Source organism: Phyllobates terribilis, unplaced genomic scaffold (assembly GCF_046119375.1).
Source record: "Phyllobates terribilis strain yellow unplaced genomic scaffold, ASM4611937v1 Scaffold_35__1_contigs__length_13245226, whole genome shotgun sequence".
Taxonomy (NCBI): Eukaryota; Metazoa; Chordata; class Amphibia; order Anura; family Dendrobatidae; genus Phyllobates; species Phyllobates terribilis.
In genome coordinates, this window is record NW_027362795.1 from 1,650,713 (window position 1) to 1,674,093 (window position 23,381).

Sequence of the window (23,381 nt, forward strand, 5' to 3'; positions counted from 1 at the left end):
CACATGTACTAGGTGCACGGAGCGGAGCCGTGCATGTACGAGGTGTACGGAGCGGAGCCGCACATGTACGAGGTGTACGGAGCGGAGCCGCGTGTGTACGAGATGTATGGAGCGGATCCGCGTTTGTACGAGGTGTACGGAGCGGAGCCACGCGTGTACAAGGTGTACGGAGCAGAGCGGTGTGTGTACGAGGTGTACGATCACTATATCACTTATCTTTATAAATCTACACATGCAGTACAGAATATATACATACTGACCCTATACACATACAGTACAGACCAAAAGTTTGGACACACCTTCTCATTTAAAGATTTTTCTGTATTTTCATGACTTTGAAAATTGTACATTCACACTGAAGGCATCAAAACTATGAATTAACACATGTGGAATTATATACTTAACAAAAAAGTGTGAAACAACTGAAAATATGTCTTATATTCTAGGTTCTTCAAAGGAGCCACCTTTTGCTTTGATGACTGCTTTGCAAAACTCTTGGCATTCTCTTGATGAGCTTCAAGAGGTAGTCACCAGAAATGGTTTTCACTTCACAGGTGTGCCCTGTCAGGTTTAATAAGTGGGACTTCTTGCCTTCCAACAATCTTGAAGGAGTTCCCAGAGATGCTTAGCACTTGTTGGCCCTTTTGCCTTCACTCTGCGGTCCAGCTCACCCCAAACCATCTCGATTGGGTTCAGGTCTGGTGACTGTGGAGGCCAGGTCATCTGGCGTAGCACCCAATCACTCTCCTTCTTGGTCAAATAGCCCTTAAACAGCCTGGAGGTGTGTTTGGGGTCATTGTCCTGTTGAAAAATAAATGATGATCCAGCTAAACGCAAACCGTATGGAATAGCATGCCGCTGCAAGATGCTGTGGTAGCCATGCTGGTTCAGTATGCCTTCAATTTTGAATAAATCCCCAACAGTGTCACCAGCAAAGCACCCCCGCACCAGTTGTTTCACACTTTTTTGTTAAGTATATAATTCCACATGTGTTAATTCATAGTTTTGATGCCTTTAGGGTGAATGTATAATTTTCATAGTCATGAAAATACAGAATAATCTTTAAGAGAGAAGGTGTGTTCAAACTTTTGGTCTGTACTATATATATATATATATATATATATATATATATATATATATATATATTGTAAGGTGGCTGCCGGACAGGTCGTGGACGGGAGGTATGTGTCCCCGAAGTACCAAGCTTCGGTGATATAGGACTGGGAGAAGCCGGCTCCAGCACACATAGTACTGAGAGGAATTTAATTGGCCCGGATTACAGGGCCGGTTTTACGAGCAGCTGAAAGAGCTGGGGGGTGGGGAAACAGCTGCTCACTTACCTCCAGTCCAGGTCTTGGAAGGCTGATTTAAGACAACGGCGCCTGTCTCTATCAGTCTGTGTGTGTTGGGCAAGGTGAGCAGACCTTGCATGTGCTCCTTAGACTCTGCAGGAGGCAGAGGAAGGCACTTTGTTTAAACGGCTGAAGCCGTGCTGCATGGACTTGTTATTTTGAGCTTTGTTCTGTTATTCCTTTTTGTGCCAGGAAAAGGCTGTTACTTTTGTTTCCTCACTGTTGTATGGAGACTAAATAAACCACCAGTTTGTTTGAACCCGCGGACTGCATCACTGTGTGAATCTGTGCCTACCTCCAACGTGGCTCAGTGAGTACAAATCCCTACAATTGGTGCTAGAAGCACGGGCACAGATCCCAAGCAGCAGTGTGACTGCTGCAAGAAGACGTATATGTCCTGGGTGAAGTCCGCCATAAGCCAGCAAGTGTCGCCAGACAAAATGGAGTACCTGCTTAAACATTTGTTGCAGGCACAGCAGGCGCAACAAGCGCAACACCAGCAGCAGTACCAGCAGAGCATGCTGCAGCAGGAAACAAATAAACTTCTGATGCAGCAGATCCAACAGCAGCAAAGACAAATGAAAATCTTGGCAGAGCAGATCCATGGCAGGACGACCGCCACATCCTCAGATCCAGGTGATGACTCATACGTCAGGAAGACGGTAAGAAGAGCATTACAAAAGAAGACCCCGGGTGATGACGTTGAGGCGTTCTTGACTGTCTTTGAGAGGGTGGCAGAGCGGGAAAAATTGTCTCCGGAGCAGTAGGCGGAGGTGCTGGCGCCACATTTGACAGGTGAGCCGCAGAAGGCCTATGACTTGGCCTTGCAGGACGCGAAAGAGTACGCTAAGTTGAAAACTGAGATTTTGGCACGCTTAGCAGTGACTCTGACTGTCAGGGCGCAATGGGTGCACTACTGGGCCTATTGCAGTGACAAACCTCCCCGGTCCCAGATGTTCGACCTCCTACACCTGGTCCAAAAGTGGTTGCAACCTGAATCTTCTTCCCCAGCACAGATGGTGGAGAAGGTCATTATAGACAGTTTTATACACTCTCTTCCGAAGTTGGTGAAATCCTGGGTTGCTCAGGGAGATCCCCATAATGCCGATGACTTGGTGGGGTTGGTGGAAAGATACCAGGCGGTTGAGAGTCCGTTGGAAAAACAAGGGGTCGTAGTCTCTCAATACTGGGGTTCTCAAAAGGCAGCGGACAACCAAAAGAAGGTAGCTAGCGCCACACCTGGGGGGCGTCATAGAGTTCAGGAGGGGTCTGAGTTGCTGCCCAACGTCCCACCTCATAATATAGTGTGTTGGAGATGTCATACCCCTGGCCATACTGCCGCCCGGTGTTCCGTAAACTCTGAGCCAATGGACTGCAACATGGGCTGACGTTGCTCTTATTTTGCCTACCCTGCCTGCGACGCGTTTTCTCAACATGGCAAGGGCCCTCAGGCATGCTCAGTGTCAGTAAAGGGGGCACAAGTCTCTGGACTATTGGACTCAGGAAGTTTGGAGACCCTGATAAGGGCCACACTCCCTCATGGACTGATTCCTGGGCCAATGGCCCCGGTGGATGTAAACACGGACTGTGGCACCACATCTCATGAAGTGGCGGTCGTTAAGGACCTATTGAATCCCATAATAATTGGACGTGACTTTGCATTATTCTGGGAAATGTGGGGGAAAGCGGGGACACGCGTGGCTCCGCTCCGTACACCTCATACGCACACGGTTCCGCTCCGCACGCCTCGTACACACGCAGTTTCGCTCCGTACACCTCGTACACACGCGGCTCCGCTCCGAATGCCTCGAACACTCGGCTCCTCTCCGTACGCCTCGTACACGCGCGGCTCCGCTCAGTACACCTCGTAAACGCGCGGCTCCGCTCAGTACACCTCGTACACGCGCTGCTCCGCTCAGTACACCTCGTACAGGCCCGGCTTCGCTCAGTACACCTCGTACACACACGGTTCCGCTCAGTACACCTCGTACACACACGGTTCCGCTCAGTACACCTCGTACACACACGGTTCCGCTCCGTACACCTCGTACACACACGGTTCCGCTCTGAACACCTCGTACACACACGGTTCTGCTCCGTATGCCTCGTACACACACAGTTCCGCTCCGTGCGCCTCGTACACGCACGGTTCCGCTCCGTACTCCTCGTATACGCACGGTTCCGCTCTGTAAGCATCGTACACACGCGGTTCCGCTCCGTACGCCTCGTACACACGCGGCTCCGCTCCGTACGCCTCGTACACGCGCGGCTCCGCTTCGTACGCCTCGTACACGCGCGGCTCCACTCCGTACGCCTCGTACACGCGCGGCTCCGCTCCGTACGCCTCGTACACGCGCGGCTCCGCTCCGTACGCCTCGTACACGCGCGGTTCCGCTCCGTACGCCTCGTACACGCGCGGCTCCGCTCCGTACGCCTTGTACACGCGCGGCTCCGCTCCGTACACCTCGTACACACGCGGCTCCGCTCCGTACACCTCGTACACACGCGGCTCTGCTCCGTACGCCTCGTACACACACGGTTCCGCTCCGTGCGCCTCGTACACGCACGGTTCCGCTCCGTACTCCTCGTATACGCACGGTTCCGCTCTGTAAGCATCGTACACACGCGGTTCCGCTCCGTACGCCTCGTACACGCGCGGCTCCGCTCCGTACGCCTCGTACACGCGCGGCTCCGCTTCGTACGCCTCGTACACGCGCGGCTCCACTCCGTACGCCTCGTACACGCGCGGCTCCGCTCCGTACGCCTCGTACACGCGCGGCTCCGCTCCGTACGCCTCGTACACGCGCGGTTCCGCTCCGTACGCCTCGTACACGCGCGGCTCCGCTCCGTACGCCTTGTACACGCGCGGCTCCGCTCCGTACACCTCGTACACACGCGGCTCCGCTCCGTACACCTCGTACACACGCGGCTCTGCTCCGTACGCCTCGTACACACACGGCTCCGCTCCATACACCTCGTACACACGCGGCTCTGCTACATCCACACTGTAAACCCCTCCTGACCCCACACATAAACTTCAGCTCATCCAGCACCATGACAACCAGCACAGCAGAGTCCTGCATCCACTGAGGCCCCTGATCATGTGACCCCTGACTCCTCCCCTCCTGTGACCTCATCACAGCTCCTGTGCGCACAGAGCAGCCATATATGTGGTGGCGGCTCTGCAGGTGGAGGTATGTGGAGATCCCCCATTACTGGAGCATTAATACTAGATATATATTGCACAGGGGATATCGCAGCCGATTCCCTCTAGAATAATCCTGGAATCGCAGCATTAGATGATTATTTCTCAGCGGTTTCTGTGGCACAGCTCCCAGCGTCCCGTACTCTATGGGACTGTCCCGTCCCGTATTCTGTGGCACTGTCCCGTCCCGTCTCCGCTGTTCTCCGGCTCATACTCCCCTCTCGGACATCTTCGTAGCTCCTCCCTGTGAAGCGCATAAATTACACTTATAATATTCACTTCACTTTATGGGAATCTGTAAATGCCGTGATTGATATTTTTTCTCTATTAAACTTATAAGAAATGTATTAACAGCGTAACGCTGTGGCCGTGTTCACATGTAGATTAAGTGCGGCGTTTTCTTTAATGCTTCTTTTCTGCACATTTTCTGTAGATGTCTGCAGCACACGACGCAGTAACAATCTTCTCTGACTATTGGTATTTCCTGCGTTTCTTTTATGCGTTTTCCTGCTTATTTGATGCAATTTTGGTGCAGATGTGAAGATGCGTTTTTAATGCTTTTTTATTAGTACAGAAAAGCTTTGATTCTGCACTTAAAAATGCTACAGTGTTTTTTTCTTCATGCTTTTTTTTTTCAGAAGAAGCCTATAGAGAAAAAATACACCAAAACCGCAGATTTCTGCAGCGTCTTCAGACCACAGAGGGCTGATATTTCATGGAATCACATTCCGGAGCGTGTGTCCGTGTGATCCACGTGTAGACATATCCGTTTTTGGCCGTCAGCACGGACCACACAGCTCCATTCAAGTCAAAGGATCCATATAAACACATAACGCACCCGGATGCCATCCATGTGACACATACCGGCAGTTGGGAATTAGTGTACAGTTAGCGCTGTTCCCAAGCGCCAGGGGGTGCTGGACGTTGCCCTCATCATTGGTCCCTGCTGGCGCTGCGATCAACACCAGCAGGGACAATGATGAGAGTAGTAGTCTGCTCCCGGTTTCTACACCTGTAAAAATAGAAAAAAAAAAATCCATATTCTCACCTAAGTGTCACCTGCTGTAATCCATGCGACCGATCACACCGAGGAACTGAAGAGAATGACTCCTGCAGCGAGCGGGCCCCAGAGCTGCGCTGAGCTCATGAGCGGTTTCCTGTCACTTGCTGAGGGCAGCTCTGGGGCCCGCTTGCTGCACGAGTGATCTGTCCCATGGATTACAGCTACTACTCTCATCATTGTCCCTGCTGGTGCTGATCACAGCGCCAGCAGGAAACAATGATGAGGAACAGCGCTAACTGTACACTGATTCCTAAGCGCCGATATGTGTGCTCCTGATGCGGCACACGGGCAGCACATGGTTGCCACACGTGTGCCACACACGGCTGCGGATATCTCCGGTACTGGTTTTTCCTGTACCGGAAATATCCGGACGTGTGAAACCGGCCTAACTGTCCAAGCAAAGTGGATGTGATTTCATGAGAATTGTGCCCCCTTGTGATAAATAAGGAGGAAAAGGCCTAAAAAATGCGGCATTAATTAGAGAAGATTGTTATTCTGTAGTTTGGTGCGAATCTTGCAGAAAGCCAAAAACACAGTATTTCTGCACTGTATGAACACGGCCTTACAGAAAAGCCGGATGTCGTATAGTGAAGCTACAAAGAAATGAGAAAGTTCTGCCGGCTCCGACTGTGAATGAAGGAGCAAAAAAATAATCTACAGGTCCCAACAAGAGATGAGCAGGACGCACAGATGACGGCGCGCTGCCCTGGGTGATCAAAAGTCGCGCTGGGGACTAATTGGTGGGAAAACTATCACCTTTAATAATCCTCCAACAGTTCTGGCATGAAAAACACGGAAAAGTGCCACTTTATGGATTTGAAGAAAGTCTGTTTAGAAACTTTAGCTTAATAGTATCAGCTCTAATCACATGGTTAGATAGTGATTTACCCTGAAGATAGACAAATTGTGAGGTGATTTTTTGTGCAGGAATCATGTATTGCTCCCATAGTACAGTGCCCCTTTCTTGGTTCCCACACACAGTATAATGTTCCCCCAGTACCTCCATCCCCAATTTTATTTTTTTGGGGTGTTTTTCATGCAATGTAGGGAAACCTGCATGAAAATGTTAAAAAATATCCCATCATATCCAGAGAAAGAAAAATACATATGGAGAATTTGGCATTAAATATCTCTTGTCTCCATGCTTTTTCAAACAAACTTTTATAAAAGCCTCAAACTTCTGAGTGTGAATCAAACATGAGATCTAACGTGATAGAAAATTACAGTCCAGTGAAGACGGGAAACATTCATATAGACGACCGGAGGAGATGTAGTCAGTGACCGACTCTGGCTAAATATGTCTCTAGAGACATAGTAGAAGATGAAGATGTCGTCCTCATCATGAAGTAATTATTTTTCATTTAGCTTTATGGAAGATGAGTCTATGAGAAACGTATTCAGATGCAAACTCCAAGGAAGAAACTGCTTGTTGTCTGTGGCCTAAAATATATAGGTTTTATTAGTAGATGTAAAGAAGAAAACTAAATACTGTAAAATAATAAATCTCCTCATATGTTTCCCTTATTATCTCCAGTAATTGTATTATTACACAGGATTTTTATGATGTTACATCGGCTCATCATCTTCTCATTCAGGTCTCTACAATATCAGATCCTCTCAGTGAAGATCTATATAAGAGAATTTCCTGATTTACTCATCAAGGATGGATATGGATAGAGACAAGATGACGGAGAGGATATTACACCTCACCCTAGAGATCCTCTTCCGGGTTACTGGAGAGGTGAGAGATTCTGATGACGTCACATTACATCATTCTTATCTATGGGAATAACAGATGGACAGAACTTGAGAGGTGAGGACTCTGGAAAAGTCTGGAGGGAGATTTATTAATGTGTCTCTCTATAACCAGGATTACAGAATAGTGAAGAAGACCTCTAGTGAGCGCTGTCAGGACCCTGTGTCTGAGGGATGGGGAAGACCCCTGAGCCCAATCACGGGACCTCCACCTCACCCCCTGATACATGAAGACATCAATGACCAGAAGATCCTAGAACTCACCTACAAGATGATTGAGCTGCTGACTGGAGAGGTGACACTGCTGGGAATGCTGGCACATTATACAGTAACGCTATGAAGGTATCAGGGGGATGACAGTATCATTGTATGTGTCAGGTTCCTATAAGGTGTCAGGATGTCGCTGTCTATTTTTCCATGGAGGAGTGGGAATATTTAGAAGGACACAAAGATCTGTACAAGGACATCATGATGGCGGTTCCTCAGCCCCTCACATCTCCAGGTAATAGACAGGACTAAATACACACGGCCTATAATTATCTGTATGTAAAGAATGGATTCAGTCCCTGTATGTGTTTCCTCCAGATCTATCCAGTAAGAGGACAACACCAGAGAGATGTCCCCGTCCTCTTCTTCCACAGGACTGTAAACAAGAAGATCCCAATATTCCTCAGGATCATCAGGTAGATGGAGAGAAGGTGTCATGAGATTTCCCCTATGATGTGTAGACAGCTGTGAAGGTCTTGTGTTCAGTCTTGTTTTATCCACCAGTATTATATGTTTTATACTTGTGTAATGAGAACGGTGGAGATGGCAGGATTAGAGCCGATCATAGATGTGACTTCTCCATCTGTCTGTGACTTTTACAATATTTGTTTCAGGGTGAAGATCTGAGCCATATTAATACTACAGAGACATATGTGAGGGGTGATGAGCGGTGTAAAGAGGAGATTCCTACATATGACTACCCAGGTGAGTAGTAACCAATAAATGCAGAGAAGTCACAGATTCTTCTCAGTCAGCGGCTGTGGCTGCTTTATCGGTGGTGTAGTCCGGACGTATCACAATCGTGTGATCACCATTTTGCCGCTAGACCACAACATTCTCCTCCACCCAAAAACTGTTAGGGCAAGGGTGGGCAATTCATTTTCCCGAGGGGCCACATTAGAGATCGTGACTGTTGTGAAGGGCCGAACCAATTGGCTGAAATTAATTCTGCTCAATATTAATATCAATATATTAATGATAATATTAATATAATTAATAATTAATTGCATCAATTAATTACATTAATATGGAGCTGAATTAAGCATGCTGACCTCTAACTATATACCACTTAAACCTGAATACAGCCCCTTCTATATATCGTATGAGCCCCCACACAGCCTCCCCATATACAGCATGAGCCCCCACACAGCCTCCCCATATACAGCATGAGCCCCCACACAGCCTCCCCATATACAGCATGAGCCCCCACACAGCCTCCTCAAATAAAGCATGAGCCCCACACAGCCTGCTCATATGCAGTATGTGCCCCACACAGCCACCCCATATACAGCATGAGCCCCACACAGCCTGCTCATATGCAGTATGAGCCCCACACAGCCTGCTCATATGCAGTATGAGCCCCACACAGCCTCCCCATATACAGCATGAGTTCAACACAGCTTCCCCATATACAGCATGAGCCCCCACCCAGCCTCCCCATACACAGCATGAGTTCAACACAGCCTCCCCATATACAACATGAGCCCCCGCACAGCTTCCCCATATACAGCATGAGCCCCCACCCAACCTCCCCATATACGGCATGAGCCCCACACAGCCTCCCCATATACAGCATGAGCCCCCACACAGCCTCCCCATATACAGCATGAGCCCCCACACAGCCTCCCCATATACAGCATGAGCCCCCACACAGCCTCCCCATATACAACATGAGCCCCCACACAGCCTCCCCATATACAGCATGAGCCCCCTCACAGCCTCCCCATATACAGCATGAGCCCCCTCACAGCCTCCCCATATACAGCATGAGCCCCCACACAGCCTCCCCATATACAGCATGAGCCCCCACACAGCCCATATTCAGCATGAGCCCCACACAGCCTCCCCATATACAGCATGAGCTCCACACAGCCTGCCCATATGCAGCATGAGCCCCATGCTCGGCATGAGAGCCCCATGGCCTGCCCCATGCTCGGCATGAGAGCCCCATGTCCTGCCCCATGCTCAGCATGAGAGCCCCATGGCCTTCCCCATGCTCGGCATGAGAGCCCAATGGCCTGCCCCATGCTCGGCATGAGAGCCCATGCTCACCTCGCTTCACCCGACGCTCTGCCTCTGTTGCCCTCTCCGCTGCTTCACATACTGATTTGTGGAGGAAGGGGCCAAAGGCCCCTCCTCCACCAATGTAGTCGGCGCGGATGGAGAGTTTGGAGACAGCAGACGGCCGGCGAGCAGGCGGTGGGGGAGGGCGTGGTGCGTCCCGTAGGCCACTGTTTTCCAGCCCCTCGGCCATTTCAGTCCGTGGGCTGGACTCGAGCAGCCAGAGGGCCGGATGTGCGGGCCGCACTTTGCCCAGGTTTGGCTTAGGGCAGTGAAAGCCCTTTTCTAGAGAACTTGCAACCTGGGAGGTCCACTGACCCCCTGGGATTAGAAGACGCTGACCATTACCTGCCCAGATCTGTAAACTACAAAGCCAAATGACAGCGTACGTAGAACGTGCTGACAAGTGAGAAAATCAATTGAAAAATAAATAGAAATTTTAGATTGCCAAGAGCCATTGAGCCCCATACTCCAATTACCCCAGAGAGGTTTCACCACTAGTTACTTATTTATTACTGATGAAGACTGTTGAGTTTGATCATTTCAGTAGATGTGTTGTTGTCTATACTCACAGTTTTGACTATAGTAGTTAGTGTCCAAAATACTCTGATTTAACCCCTTCCTGCAGCCAGTTTTGTTTTCCTAATTAGGCCCCATTTTTCAAATCTGACATGTGTCACTTTATGTGGTGATAACTTTGGAATTCTTCACAAAGGATAATAGGAAACAAATGGACCTTACAAATTATTTTCCAACTTCTCTTGAATCTGACAATACCTTATATACGGTTGTACCCTACTGTCTGGCACATGGCAGGTTAAGAAGGGAAGGAGCGCCATTTAGCTATTTGAATGCAGATCTTGCTGGAATAGTTTGCAGACACAATGTATTGGGGTCACTGTTCGTGGTCACCTGGCAGCTCAAAAGATGGCCACCACAAACAGGCTTGGCTCTATCTATTCCGTTTTCCAAATCCCAGGGATTGTCTTGCTCATCACCCTTTAACACCTTCATGACCTTGACTTATGTATACGTCCAGGCGATTTTGTGTGCCCAGGAGCTATGCACACACAATCGCCACTGGCTGTCAGCTGATATGATAGCTGACACCCAACACTCAGGGCACCGCTCCCAGCACTTTAACCCCCGAATTACTGTGATTGACATCCATCGCAGCATTTAGAAGACAGGCAGAGGGACAGAGCCCCCTCTGCCATCCGATCGGATTGCAAAAATCGGTGGTGGGCTCAGTGGCGTTTTTTTTTCCAGCACCGATTAGATTACGATCGCGCTGAAAAAAAATCGCAGCATGCTGGATTCAGATCACACACACATATATAAGACTTTGGGTGCGTGTGAAACATCGCACTGCACTCGGATATCACCCGAGCGCAGTTCGATTCCCTTCGACACCAGCAACAGAGGAGTTGGAGAAATTGATTTCTCCATTCCCTCCGCAGCTGTGCTGCGATCCTCTCTGTGCTAGAGGATCAGAGCACTGACATTCGACTCCCGCTCGCAGCGAGCATGAGCTGAATGTCATTAGCATATCGGATCAGATACCTTATGCTAGTGGGCTCCCGGCCTTTCAGAGCATTTGGTGTGGAGAGGGCCTGGAGGCACGAGCTCTGGAGCTGTGATGTTCATGTTAAGCAAAGCTAAACCTTTGGTTGTTTATACTGAAGCGTGGCAAGGCAGGCACAGATCTGGCCAAGGTTACGAAAGAATTTCTGCATTACTCAAGGTTCTTAAGAGCACAATGTCCTCCATAATCCTTAAATGGAAGAAGTTTGGGACCACCAGAAGCCTTCCTAGACCTGACCGTCCAGCCAAACTGAGCAATCGTGGGAGAAGAACCTTGGTGAGAGAGGTAAAGAAAAACCCCAAGATCACTGTGTCTGAGATCCAGAGATGCAGCAGGGAGATGGGAGAAAGTTTCACAAAGTCACTGCAGTCTTCCACCAGTGGACCGACATACAGTGCCTACAAGTAGTATTCAACCCCCTGCAGATTTAGCTGGTTTGATAAGATGCAAATAAGTTAGAGCCTTCAAACTGCAAACGAGAGTAGGATTTATGAACAGAAGCATAAATCTTACAAACCAAAAAGTTATGTTGCTCAGTTGAATTTTATTAAATTTTAAACATAAAAGTGTGGGTCAATTATTATACAACCCCTATGTTTAATATTTTGTGGAATAACCCTTGTTTGCAATTACAGCTAATAATCGTCTTTTATAAGACCTGATCAGGCCGACACAGGTCTGTGGAGTTATCTTGGCCCACTCCTCCATGCAGATCTTCTCCAAGTTATCTAGGTTCTTTGGGTGTCTCATGTGGACTTTATTCTTGAGCTCCTTCCACAAGTTTTCAATTGGGTTAAGGTCAGGAGACTGACTAGGCCACTCCAACACCTTGACTTTTTCCCTCTTGAACCAGGATTTGGTTTTCTTGGCTGTGTGCTTTGGGTCGTTGTCTTGTTGGAAGATGAAATTACGACCCATCTTAAGATCCTTGATGGAGGAGCGGAGGTTCTTGGCCAAAATCTCCAGGTAGGCCGTGCTATCCATCTTCCCATGGATGCGGACCAGATGGCCAGGCCCCTTGGCTGAGAAACAGCCCCACAGCATGATGCTGCCACCACCATGCTTGACTGTAGGGATGGTATTCTTGGGGTCGTATGCAGTGCCATCCAGTCTCCAAACGTCACGTGTGTGGTTGGCACCAAAGATCTCGATCTTGGTCTCATCTGACCATAGAACCTTGAACCAGTCTGTCTCAGAGTCCTCCAAGTGATCATGAGCAAACTGTAGACGAGCCTTGACATGACGCTTTGAAAGTAAAGGTACCTTACGGGCTCGTCTGGAACGGAGACCATTGCGGTGGAGTACGTTACTTATGGTATTGACTGAAACCAATGTCCCCACTGCCATGAGATCTTCCCGGAGCTCCTTCCTTGTTGTCCTTGGGTTAGCCTTGACTCTTTGGACAAGCCTGGCCTCGGCACGGGAGGACACTTTCAAAGGCTGTCCAGGCCGTGGAAGGCTAACAGTAGTACCATAAGCCTTCCACTTACGGATGATGCTCCCAACAGTGGAGACAGGTAGGCCCAACTCCTTGGAAAGGGTTTTGTACCCCTTGCCAGCCTTGTGACCCTCCACGATCTTGTCTCTGATGGCCTTGGAATGCTCCTTTGTCTTTCCCATGTTGACCATGTCTGAGTGCTGTTCACAAGTTTGGGGAGGGTCTTAAATAGTCACAAAAGGCTGGCAAAAGAGATCTTTAATCTACACATTTGAAGCTCATTATTCTTGGTGCCTGAACTACTTCTTAATACTTTAGGGGGACCAAACAGAATTCTTGTGGTTTGAGGGGTTGAATAATAAATGACACTCTGAATTAACTTTTAACGTTAAAAAAAAAAAAAAAAAAAAGCAATATTTGCTGCAGTGCATTTCCCACTTCCAGGCTGATCTACAGTACAAATGTCACAATGCCAAGTTAATTCTGCATGTGTCAACCAGCTAAATCTGCAGGGGGTTGAATACTACTTGTAGGCACTGTAAGTCTCTCCTCAGTGCAAGACATGAAATCCTGCATTGAGTTTGCTCAAAAACACATGAAGGAATCCCAGACTATGAGAAATAAGATTCTATGGTCTGATGAGGCGAAGGTAGAACTTTTTGGTGATAATTCTAAGCGGTATGTGTGGAGAAAACCAGGCACTGCTCATCACCTGCCCAATACAATCCCAACAGTGAAACATGGTGGTCGCAGCATCATGTTATGGGGGTGTTTTTCCAGCTGCAGGGACAGGACGACTGGTTGCAATTGAAGGAAACATGAATGCGGCCAAGTACAGAGATATCCTGGATGAAAACCTCTTCCAGACTTGGCCGAAGGTTCCCCTTCCAACAAGACAATTACCCTAAGTACACAGCTAAAATAACAAAGGAGTGGCTTCAGAACAACTCTGTGACCATTCTTGACTGGCTCAGCCAGAGCCCTGACCTAAATCCAATTGAGCATCCCTGGAGAGACCTGAAAATGACTGTCCACCAATGTACACCATCCAACCTGACGGAACTGGAGAAGATCTGCAAGGAAGAATGGCAGAGGATCCCCAAATCCAAGTGTGAAAAACTTGTTGCGTCATTCCTGAGAAGACTCATTGCTGTACTACATCAAAAGGGGGCTTCTACTCAATACTGAGCAAAGGGTCTGAACACTTTCCGCACCCACTGTGTGTGTGTGTGTGTGTGTGTATGTATATATATATATATATATATATATATATATGTACCCGTAAATATTGTTATGAAAAAAACAAAGTAAACCACATGCACTATATACAGTGCCTACAAGTAGTATTCAACCCCCTGCAGATTTAGCTGGTTTGATAAGATGCAAATAAGTTAGAGCCTTCAAACTGCAAACGAGAGTAGGTTTTATGAACAGAAGCATAAATCTTACAAACCAAAAAGTTATGCTGCTCAGTTGAATTTTATTAAATTTTAAACATAAAAGTGTGGGTCAATTATTATACAACCCCTATGTTTAATATTTTGTGGAATAACCCTTGTTTGCAATTACAGCTAATAATCGTCTTTTATAAGACCTGATCAGGCCGGCAAAGGTCTGTGGAGTTATCTTGGCCCACTCCTCCAAGCAGATCTTCTCCAAGTTATCTAGGTTCTTTGGGTGTCTCATGTGGACTTTATTCTTGAGCTCCTTCCACAAGTTTTCAATTGGGTTAAGGTCAGGAGACTGACTAGGCCACTCCAACACCTTGACTTTTTCCCTCTTGAACCAGGCCTTGGTTTTCTTGGCTGTGTGCTTTGGGTCGTTGTCTTGTTGGAAGATGAAATTACGACCCATCTTAAGATCCTTGATGGAGGAGCGGAGGTTCTTGGCCAAAATCTCCAGGTAGGCCGTGCTATCCATCTTCCCATGGATGCGGACCAGATGGCCAGGCCCCTTGGCAGAGAAACAGCCCCACAGCATGATGCTGCCACCACCATGCTTGACTGTAGGGATGGTATTCTTGGGGTCGTATGCAGTGCCATCCAGTCTCCAAACGTCACGTGTGTGGTTGACACCAAAGATCTCGATCTTGGTCTCATCAGACCATAGAACCTTGAACCAGTCTGTCTCAGAGTCCTCCAAGTGATCATGAGCAAACTGTAGACGAGCCTTGACATGACGTTTTGAAAGTAAAGGTACCTTACGGGCTCGTCTGGAACGGAGACCATTGCGGTGGAGTACGTTACTTATGGTATTGACTGAAACCATTGTCCCCACTGCCATGAGATCTTCCCGGAGCTCCTTCCTTGTTGTCCTTGAGTTAGCCTTGACTCTTCGGACAAGCCTGGCCTCGGCACGGGAGAACACTTTCAAAGGCTGTCCAGGCCGTGGAAGGCTAACAGTAGTTTCATAAGCCTTCCACTTACGGCTGATGCTCCCAACAGTGGAGACAGGTAGGCCCAACTCCTTGGAAAGGGTTTTGTACCCCTTGCCTGCCTTGTGACCCTCCACGATCTTGTCTCTGATGGCCTTGGAATGCTCCTTTGGCTTTCCCATGTTGACCATGTCTGAGTGCTGTTCACAAGTTTGGGGAGGGTCTTAAATAGTCAGAAAAGGCTGGCAAAAGATATCTTTAATCCACACATGTGAAGCTCATTATTCTTGGTGCCTGAACTACTTCTTAATACTTTAGGGGGACCAAACAGAATTCTTGTGGTTTGAGGGGTTGAATAATAAATGACACTCTGAATTAACTTTTAACATTTAAAAAAAAAAAAAAAAGTTGCTGCAGTGCATTTCCCACTTCCAGGCTGATCTACAGTACAAATATCACAATGCCAAGTTAATTCTGCATGTGTCAACCAGCTAAATCTGCAGGGGGTTGAATACTACTTGTAGGCACTGTATACAGTACAGACCAAAAGTTTGTACAAACCAAAAGTTTGGACACACCTCATTTAAAGATTTTTCTGTATTTTCATGACTATGAAAATTGTACATTCACACTGAAGGCATCAAAACTATGAATTAACACATGTGGAATTATATACTTAACAAAAAAGTGTGAAACAACTGAAAATATGTCTTATATTCTAGGTTCTTCAAAGTAGCCACCTTTTGCTTTGATGACTGCTTTGCACGCTCTTGGCATTCTCTTGATGAGCTTCAATAGGTAGTCACCGGAAATGGTTTTCACTTCACAGGTGTGCCCTGTCAGGTTTAATAAGTGGGATTTCTTGCCTTATAAATGGGGTTGGGACCATCAGTTGTGTTGTGCAGAAGTCAGGTGGATACACAGCTGATAGTCCTACTGAATAGACTGTTAGCTGCTTTTTTCTTGCCATAATACAAATTCTAAGTAAAGAAAAACGAGTGGCCATCATTACTTTAAGAAATGAAGGTCAGTCAGTGCGAAAAATTGGGAAAACTTTGAATGTGTCCCCAAGTGCAGTTGCAAAAATCATCAAGCGCTACAAAGAAACTGGCTCACATGAGGACCACCCCAGGAAAGGAAGACCAAGAGTCACCTCTGCTTCTGAGGATAAGTTTATCCGAGTCACCAGCCTCAGAAATCGCAGGTCAACAGCAGCTCAGATTAGAGACCAGGTCAATGCCACACAGAGTTCTAGCAGCAGACACATCTCTACAACAACTGTTAAGAGGAGACTTTGTGCAGCAGGCCTTCATGGTAAAATAGCTGCTAGGAAACCACTGCTAAGGACAGGCAACAAGCAGAAGAGACTTGTTTGGGCTAAAGAACACAAGGAATGGACATTAGACCAGTGGAAATCTGTGCTTTGGTCTGATGAGTCCAAATTTGAGATCTTTAGTTCCAACCACCGTGTCTTTGTGCGACGCAGAAAAGGTGAACGGATGGACTCTACATGCCTGGTTCCCACCGTGAAGCATGGAGGAGGAGGTGTGATGGTGTGGGGGTGCTTTGCTGGTGACACTGTTGGGAATTTATTCAAAATTGAAGGCATACTGAACCAGCATGGCTACCACAGCATCTTGCAGCAACATGCTATTCCATCCGGTTTGCGTTTAGTTGGACCATCATTTATTTTTCAACAGGACAATGACCCCAAACACACCTCCAGGCTGTGTAAGGGCTATTTGACCAAGAAGGAGAGTGATGGGGTGCTACGCCAGATGACCTGGCCTCCACAGTCACCAGACCTGAATGGTTTGGTGTGAGCTGGACCGCAGAGTGAAGGCAAAAGGGCCAACAAGTGCTAAGCAGCTCTGGGAACTCCTCCAAGATTGTTGGAAGACCATTTCCGGTGACTACCTCTTGAAGCTCATCAAGAGAATGCCAAGAGTGTGCAAAGCAGTCATCAAAGCAAAAGGTGGCTACTTTGAAGAACCTAGAATATAAGACATATTTTCAGTTGTTTCACACTTTTTTTTTAAGTATATAATTCCACATGTGTTAATTCATAGTTTTGATGCCTTCAGTGTGAATGTACAATTTTCATAATCATGAAAATACAGAAAAATCTTTAAATGAGAAGGTGTGTCCAAACTTTTGGTCTGTACTGTATATGTTGTGGAGGATCCTGCAGTCTGATCCTTATTGGTCAATCTAGACTGTATAAATGACATCAATGCAGTTTAATAGCCATATAATAGCAATCTGTATATCAAAAAACAATACCTCACTGGTTATGCTATATCATATATAATCAATCCAATGACCGCACAAATGAAGAAAAATTTGCATATAAACCGATAAAAAAAAATATATATATATATATATATATACAACCAATGAGGTTTACATGGACCTGCACGATTTTGCATATACACCATACACACCATGTGTTTAGAGCTTGTATGCAAGTTAGAAGTTACTTACCGTCCAGTAACATTCCTGACTGACAGTCCACGAGAGACGAGCAGCGGGACCTATGTAAGAAGGTCCCCAATAACTCACTGTGTCGGCGTTTTATTGCCCGATGCTTGTATGCAAGTTAGAAGTTAATTACTGTCCATTAACATTCCTGAATGACAGTCCACGAGAGACGAGCAGCGGGACCTATGTGAGAAGGTCCGCAATAACTCGTTGCGTCGGCGTTTTGATGTCCGATGCTTGAAGCTGTCAGTGCTGATTACTTGGATGTGGAGCTGGCGGCATGAGCACGCAGGGAGCCCCGGCCGGTGGCTTGCCTGCGGCTGAACTTGCCGCGTGTGAAGGAGCAGTGGCATTTTCCAGTTTTTATTTGTCAGTTCCACAGATATTACCTCATAAAGTGATACTTGTCAGAATTGTAAAATTTGGACTGGTCATGAAGGTGAAAACAGGCTTTGGGGGGGTAAAGGAGTTAACCCCTACACATATATCTGGACTTACACAGAGACCTCAAGGCTTGGGCCAGGGTGTAAGGCCACGGCCCCACTATCAGTATTTGGTCAGTATTTTCTCAGGAATGGTAGCCAAAACCAGGAGTGGGTGATAAATGCAGAATTGGTGACTTGTTTCTATTATACCTTTTTCTCTGATTGTTCCTCACCTGGTTTTGGCTCCCACTCCGGAGAGAAAATACTGACCGAATCCTGAACAAATACTGATAGTGGGGCTGTGGCCTTACCTGCAGTTCTGTGGAGTGAGACGGCAAGAAGAATAGTCAGGTAGCCGGGTCAGAACCAGCAGGGCTGAGAAAATACAAAATCAGAAGACACCAGTAGTCAGTAAACGGGCCGAGGTCACAACAGAAACAAATACACAAGCCGGGAGCTGAGCACAGAGGACTGAACCAGAGGAGAACAAGGCTGTATCTGGCAGCTTCCAGCAATATGCTTCCAGCTTTAGTAGGGTGCGGTGCTTTCCAGTTGGCTGAAGCAGGGAGCAGATTACTCCAGCTGGACAGCACACACACCCATACTGCTAGACTGGATGGTACTACTGGTCCCAGGCACCCTAATCTTACTGGCTGGACAGAGCCTGCACCACCCAGAACTTCTGGTTCTGACGTCTCCTCCATCACCAGCGCCACCTGCAGGATGAATAAGGCGGCTCCTAGTGACGTCACAGGAGCAGATCCCGGAGGAGATGGGACACAATTACAGAAGCCCTAATATAACAAAATGGCAGAAAACCAGAGCAGTAGAAATCCCCATAAAGTGACTCAATTTTGGAAATTATAATTCTCAGTGAAATAATCTATAGGAGTAGTGAGTATTTTGACTCCACAGGCACTTTCCTGAGATTAACACACACTGGATGTTGTAGATTGAAAATTGCAAATATATAATTTCATTACCCAACACATAGTGCCCATATTGTGCTAAAGGAGACACACAACATCAATTAAGTGGGTTCTTCTCACTATAGTAATGTCAAATACATGGAGGCTAAATGTGGCTTGGGGGCACTGCAAGGCTCAGAAGCGAGGGGGAGATCTGACTTTGGGGGAGTGGATATTGCTGGATTGGTTTATGGATGCCATGTTGCTTTTCAAAAGCCTTTGAGCCACTAATAATGTGGAAACCTCTGGTTTTCCATTGACATATGATGGACCTGAGTGGGGACTTGTTTTTTGTGGGATGAATAGAAGTTTTTATTGGTATTATTTTTGACTGCATAATATTCTTTTGTGGCTTTTTATTCCATATTTGGGAGGCAGAATGAACAATCGGTTGAACACCACGGTCTACTGCTTCATGCTATGAGGTTTTCTATTACACTGTGAACTATCAGTGTCTTGGTGAATAATTCAATTTTTTTGCATAACTTGCCATTTTTACTGACAGTTTAAGTAGAAATGTTCAAAAATATAAAATTCAAGGATACTTTATTAAAAAAAATAATAATTTGCTTTCTTCTTGGCAGATGACTGTACCAGGAGATCAGAGGAACAGCTGACGTCTTCAATTTTCAAATCAAATAATTTTGAGATCTCACAGGATACAATTGAAGCGAATGCCATTATTCCAGATATACCATCATTCCTTCACAGCAAAGATCTGTCATCTGATCCTTTGAAACAGGTTCTATCTTCTGATTCATTACCGACTACTAAGGAAAATCAAAGTCACAAAATAAGCATTAAAAAACGAATTGCTTCTAAAGCAAAAAAGCCATTTTCACATTCAGAATATGGAAATCATTTTCCGCTTGAAACGTCTTTTCTTAAACATCAAAAAATTCACACAGCAGATAATAGATTTTCGTGTGGGAGTTGTTTTAACCAGAAATCAGATCTTGTTAGTCACCAGAGAGTTCACACAGGGGAGAAGCCATTTTCATGTTCAGAATGTGGGAAATGTTTTGTGAAGAATATATCTCTTCTCAATCACCAGAGAGTCCACACAGGGGAAAAGCCTTTTTCATGTTCAGAATGTGGGAAATGTTTTAAATGGAAAACAAATCTTGATAGCCACCAGAGAATCCACAGAAGCGAGAAGCCATTTTCATGTTCAGAATGTGAGAAATCTTTTACAGAGAAAACACATCTCATCACACATCAGAGAACTCACACAGGGGAGAAGCCTTTTTCATGTTCAGAATGTGGGAAATGTTTTGCAAAGAAATCAACTCTTAATACACATCAGAGAACTCACACAGGGGAGAAGCCATTTTCATGTTCAGAATGTGGAAAATGTTTTATAGAGAAATCAAAGCTTATCAGACATCAGATAACTCACACAGGGAAGATGCCTTTTTCATGTTCAGAATGTGGAAAATGTTTTCTAGATAAATCAACTCTTTTTACACATCAAAGAACTCACACAGGGGAGAAGCCTTTTTCATGTTCAGAATGTGGGAAATGTTTTAACCAGAAATCAGATTTTGTTAAGCACCAGAGAATCCACACAGGGGAGAAGCCTTTTTCATGTTCAGAATGTGGGAAATGTTTTCGCCAGAAATCAGATTTTGTTAAGCACCAGAGAACCCACACAGGGGAGAAGCCTTTTTCATGTTCAGATTGTGGGAAAAGTTTTGTACAGAAATCACATCTTAATATGCATCAGAGAACTCACACAGGGGAGAAGCCTTTTTCATGTTCAGAATGTGGGATATATTTTACACGGAAATCATCTCTTAAGAAACATCAGAGACGTCACACAGGGGAGAAGTCTTTTTCATGTTCAGAATGTGGGAAATGTTTTGTAGATAAATCATCTCTTCTTAGTCACCAGAGAAGTCACACAGGGTAAAAGCCTTTTTTATTTTCTTAAATTATATTTTTATTGTTCAGAATACATTTCCTCTTCTCAGACGGGACGTAAGCCCCTTAAGAAAAGTCTTTAAACGAGTATTTGAACCATAAAATCAAATTTTATTGGAAAAAAATCATTATTTAAAACATCATAAAACTAATCACAGTGCTTCACAAATATGGACGGGCTAATAAATATGCAATTTAAACAGTATATGTGTAAACTTTTTATATCCCAATGTCACCAAAAATCATGAATCACTAGTTTACAATGTTATTCACAAATGTGACTATATTGCTATCTCATGACATGTAAAAGTAAAAATGAATCTAATAATAGCATTGAAACATACCTATGTCTGTGAAGCAATTGTCACTATTAATTTGTATGGTGCTGTGTAATGACCATGCTGCCACCTTATGGAGAACTTAAAACTACAACCAATATTGTTAATAGTGTAGAAAGGTGCCCATAGGGAACAGAAACAGCTGTCAAAAAGTATGAAGCGCAATCACTATGTCACGTGGACAAAGGGATAAAAGCTAATGAATGGCATTACCTGAATCAATGTTATGTGCTGAAGCCCGTCCGTCCGTTATTGTTCAGAATGTAGGAAATATTTCATACAGAAATCAAATTTTGTTAAGCACCAGACTGAGCAGTCACACAGGTGAGAAGCTTTTTTCCTGTTCTTAATGTGGGAAATGTTTTACTTGGAAATCAATTCTTAATAAACTTCAAAGAAATCACACAGAGGAGAAGCCTTTTTCATGTTCAGAATGTTGAAAACGTTTTAACCGAAAATTGGATCTTCTTAAAGGGGTTGTTCACTACTAAGACAACCCTTTTTTCATGTTTGGCCTTGATAAAATAAAAAAACTCATACTCGGGTCCCGTGTTGGTGCTGTTCCAGCAGTGTTGTGACTCACATTATTTTACACGGAAATCAACTCTTAATACACATCAGAAAAGTCACACAGGGGTGAAACTTTTTCATGTTCAGAGTGTGGGAAATATTTTACATGGGAATCATCTCTTAAGAAACATCAGAAAAGTCACACAGAGGAGAAGCTTTTTTCAGGTTCAAAATGTGGGAAATGTTTTAACTAGAAAGTGCATCTTGATAGCCACGGGAGAACCCACACAGAGGAGAATGCCGCGACTGCACCCTACTGGTCTCTGTACAGATTAGAAAGGCCATAGCTGCACAACTAAAAACACAACCTAGGACCTAACCCTTAAATAGGCATTTGAGGAGTTTCTCGTATCAGAGAGGAGGCCGCAACACACTGTCAATAAAGGGAAAGAAAAGTGTGAAGTAAGATATGAAAAACCCTGAGTGAGAAACCCATTCATATAGGGCAAAGAAGACAAGCTAATGAGAACCAAAAATAAAAGGAATAAGTATAACTTTCCAGAAACCTAACCGTGGTAGAAAGAAAAGGTACTGGGAGGGAAAGCAAACAGAGAAGGAGGATTGTTTCACCTTTGTGGTGAAACTTACAAAATTCATCCTCACTCACAATTATTTGAATTTCATAACAACATTTATCTACAGGAGACTGGTACAGCAATGGGAAGTAAAATGGCTCCACAGTGCGCAAATCTTTTCATGGCCAAGCTTGAAAGTGACTTCTTGTCCTCATGTACCATCAGGCCTCTTGCCTACTACCATTACATTGACGATATTTTAATCATCTGGATGGAATCTGAGCAACAGCTTAAGACGTTCCATGAATACTGTAAGGTTGCAGCCGAACAGGTCTTGGACGGGAGGTATGTGTCCCCAAGGTGCCAAGCCTTGGTGATGTAGGACTCGGAAAAGCAGGCTCCAGCACACATAGTGCTGAAAGGTATTTAATGTACCCGGAACAGCTGAAAGAGCTAGGTGGGATCAGCTGCTCACTTACCTCCAGTTCAGGTCTTGGAAGGCCTGATTTAAGACGGCTGCGCCTGTCTCAGTCTGTCTGTCTGTGTGTGTTGTGCAAGGTGAGCAGGCTTGCATGTGCTGCTCAGATCTTGCTGAAGGCAGAGAAAGGCATCTGCATTTAAACGATTGAGGGCGTGCTGTAGGGACTGGTTATTTTATGTTTTGTTCTGTTTGGAACCTGAAAGAGGCTGAGATATTTTTGTTTCCTACCTGGTTTATGGACATTTAATAAACCACCAGTTTGTTTGAACCTGTGGACTGCATCCCTGTGTGAACCAGCGCCTACCACAGAGTTGACCCCTCACAAATTGGTGCTAGAAGTGTGGGCATGAATCCCAAGGGGGGCAGTGTGACTGCTATAGAAAACTGCATATGTCCTGGGTGAAGGCTGCCAGCCAGCAAGTTTCGTCTGGCAGCATAGAGGAGCTGATTAAGCAACTGGTGCAGGCAAATATGCATCAGCAGCAAGCTCAGCAGGAGACCAACAAATTGTTGATACAGCAATTCCAGCTTCAATAGCAACAGATGCAGCAGAGACAGCAGCAGGAACACATGACGCTCC

General features: G+C 45.8%; 1 protein-coding gene across 1 annotated transcript; it reads left to right on the top strand.

Moving 5' to 3' along the window:
- The first annotated feature begins 4,479 nt into the window (after positions 1-4,479).
- On the top strand, positions 4,480-21,185 carry LOC141182665 (uncharacterized). The gene is made up of 7 exons (XM_073660821.1): positions 4,480-4,546; positions 7,216-7,361; positions 7,491-7,670; positions 7,754-7,877; positions 7,961-8,058; positions 8,257-8,347; positions 19,559-21,185. The coding sequence occupies exons 2-7, from the start codon at positions 7,284-7,286 to the stop codon at positions 20,884-20,886; spliced, it is 1,899 nt and encodes a 632-aa protein (XP_073516922.1). The 5' UTR covers positions 4,480-4,546; positions 7,216-7,283; the 3' UTR covers positions 20,887-21,185.
- Positions 21,186-23,381: the final 2,196 nt, after the last annotated feature.